Raw genomic sequence first — 2,926 nt, 5'->3', positions numbered from 1 at the left:
CAAAGTTAAAAACTGATGTTCTTTTGAGGCCCTCAAGGTGGCGCTGTGGCCCATAGGTTAATAATCTCTGGTTTAGAGGAGTCATTTAAAAGTCTGAGTGAAATAAACGAGTGTTAAACTTGATCAGAGTTGGTCATTTAGTTATTTCAATCCTGGAAACTACCAGAACCAGGTTAGCTCAGTGGTGGATCTAGGATTTTTCTGAGTAAGGGGCCATCAATGGGCCACAATATTCATAGAGGGGCCAGTCTTTGTTCAACATACTTTCACACAAATCTCCAGTTTTGATAAAGTGTTTACATTTAACCAGTCATACATGTTCAAATGCTTGTAATATAATTGTTTTAAATATAGAGTACCACTTTACAACAAGGCTCCCCTTATAGTTGGTTTTTAAAGAGTTCATAGATAGGTTATTAATTCATCTGTAAACACTTTATAAATTATTAATAAGTGTTTATTTTGCATTAATTAAGGTAAAAAAGAGACTAAACTGTCTGGTTTCTTTCCAAATACTGACTCAAATCTGTTTGTGTATTAAATATTTCATACTAGTAGCAGAATAATGTTTAGGAAACACATTTTAGCATATAATATTGTACTGTATTACTGCATTATAAATATCCACAATTATTAAAGGGATCCTTATTGTAAAGTGTTAAACTGTACATTATTTTAGATTGGGTTGGATTATTTGGTGTGTTAACATGACATGTTTTTACTTTTTTGATACATCATTGTTGACAGTTACATGTTTGAACAATAATTTCAAATGTTGATTATCAACACAAAGTTTTAAAAATGATGATTTTTCACATGAAAGACGAACTTTTGGCATTTATAAATGTTTATTTGTCATTAATAAATAGTGTACTTTATTACACTTTATAATAATTCTCTCTGACAGTTGTGAATATTTATAAAGCAGTACAATACAGTACAATATTAATATGTTTATCGTTATTGTACTTATAATATAGTAACCTAGTGTGAAATATTTAATATAGATGCGTGAACAGATTTGTCTCTTTATATGGTAAGAAACTGGACAGTTTTGTCTTTCTCATCTTAATTGTTGCATTATAAACATTTAATAATGATTTATAAAGTGTAAACTTTACAGATGAATTGGTAGTTTATCTATAAACTCTTTATAAGTCATTTACAAGGTGAGCCTTATAGTTAAGTAGTACTGAAAAAGACTTGCACAGTAAATTCTCCTCACCAGTTTTTCATACATTTACTGAACATAGATAAAATATTCTCAAACATACATGTGAGAAAATCCAGTCATCATTTGTCAGTTGAAATACTTTTTTTGTAGGATTGTTTTAATTTTCTTAAGAAGAGAAGAAGAATTCTGTCAGTTTGATTCATTCTGTATTTGACTCATTAGCGCCTCTAGTGTTTGAACATGGAACTGCATCCACCATCATCACTACCAGGTAAAGGACWGATGAGTGACAGGACAGGGGTACTTCAGGGGGCCAATCAGATTTCAGCTGGGGCCAGTGCCCCTGTGGCCCCGCCCCTAGAACCGCCCCTGGGTTAGCTGGAGATGTTTCACAAAATGACAAACATGTTGTTTCAGAAACCTCTTTAAATCCCAATTTATTTTAAATTTAATAAGAAAATGTTAAAGTTCTTGTGACATGCATATCCTTCAAATACAAAAAGTAAAAACAAAACAAAATCCAGGAACAACTTTACATTAAACACATATTTTAACCATTTTGTTACACAACTGTCAGAATTGTTTTGAACTTGACTCAAAGTGAAACAGGAAGTGATGTCAAAGGGGAACTCTTTAAGAAAGAAAACTCTGGTCATTGTTTATTGAAACAGTGTTATTTAAACTCTGACTCATCTTTCATAGAATTAAAATAATCCAAAGAAACATCAGATTCTTCTCTACAGTCTGTTGTTATTGTAGCAACGCTCTGTTTACATGCAGACATTCCTCTATGACATCACTTCCTGGTTCTGCATGTGAGAATATCTCAACTGGTAATTACAGCTGTGTTATTTTATTTTAATTTTTTTTTTCAAATTGTTATTGATGTTATTTTTCCAAAAGTTCATTCATGTTTATTACACATAAAATGATGTCATAGGTATTTTAAAGATTGAAATGTTGTTTCAGGTGGAGTCCCGTCAGCCACCCTCTATGTTAGAGAAACAAACAAAAACGTCCAAAGCTAAGCCAGAGAGTCCGTCACCACAGTCTGGTCTGGTACCGGCACAGAGCATCCAGGGTGAGTCCACCCTGAAACACCGTGATGGTGCTGACTCAGCACTCACACTGCTGACTCAGCAGTCACACTGCTGCCTCCTGTTTTAGTTTTTATTATCAGACTTCTTTCTTCAACCTTCATGGATCAGAACATTCAGCTTCTTCAGGATCAGTCTCCTTTAGTTCGTCCTCCTCGTATTCTTCTTGAATTATTTACATTGTTTGATGTCTGCTTCCTTTTAGCTCCTTTTAGTCTCCAGCTGCAGTTTTTTTTACTGCACAAAACTGCTGTTTTCTTTTAGTTGTTTTGGTTTTAGTCATAGTTTTGCTAAATTTAGCTTTTAAATATGGTTTTGCTACTTTTATGTTTTATTTTGACAGGGTTTTAGCAGAAAAAATGTTTTCTCCAGTTTTTCCCTGTTTTGTTGCTCCTCATGATGTAATCTCATAGAGCAGAATATTTTATTAAGTAAAGCCGAGCGTTTCCCTGTTTTCAACCACAAATCATGTTAGTGTCACCAGCTGCGTTTCCATTGATCATGAAAAATGTGCAAATTAGAATTTTGAAAATAAATTTGCTCAATGGAAACACGTCAATTACGAAAATAATTACCGTATTTTTCGGACTATAAGCCGCACCCCCCACCCCCCATCAGTAAAAACAAAAACAAAACAGTACACCCAAAATTGTGG

At 33.5% G+C, this 2,926-nt stretch overlaps 1 protein-coding gene across 2 annotated transcripts in view; it reads left to right on the top strand.

Annotated features, from left to right (window-relative positions):
• Nucleotides 1-2,926, top strand: part of LOC106535986 (MICOS complex subunit MIC60) — a gene marked incomplete at its 3' end in the record, with an annotated part of 15,615 nt that overhangs the window by 2,021 nt on the left and 10,668 nt on the right. For both annotated transcript variants that reach the window (XM_014033144.1, XM_014033143.1), the window contains 1 exon segment: nucleotides 2,144-2,255. In XM_014033144.1, the coding sequence (XP_013888598.1) occupies nucleotides 2,144-2,255 (112 nt within the window).

This window comes from Austrofundulus limnaeus, unplaced genomic scaffold, assembly GCF_001266775.1.
Source record: "Austrofundulus limnaeus strain Quisiro unplaced genomic scaffold, Austrofundulus_limnaeus-1.0 Scaffold1645, whole genome shotgun sequence".
Classification (NCBI taxonomy): Eukaryota; Metazoa; Chordata; class Actinopteri; order Cyprinodontiformes; family Rivulidae; genus Austrofundulus; species Austrofundulus limnaeus.
The sequence above is the reverse complement of the archived record's forward strand: the minus strand, read 5'-3'. Positions and strand labels throughout refer to the sequence as shown.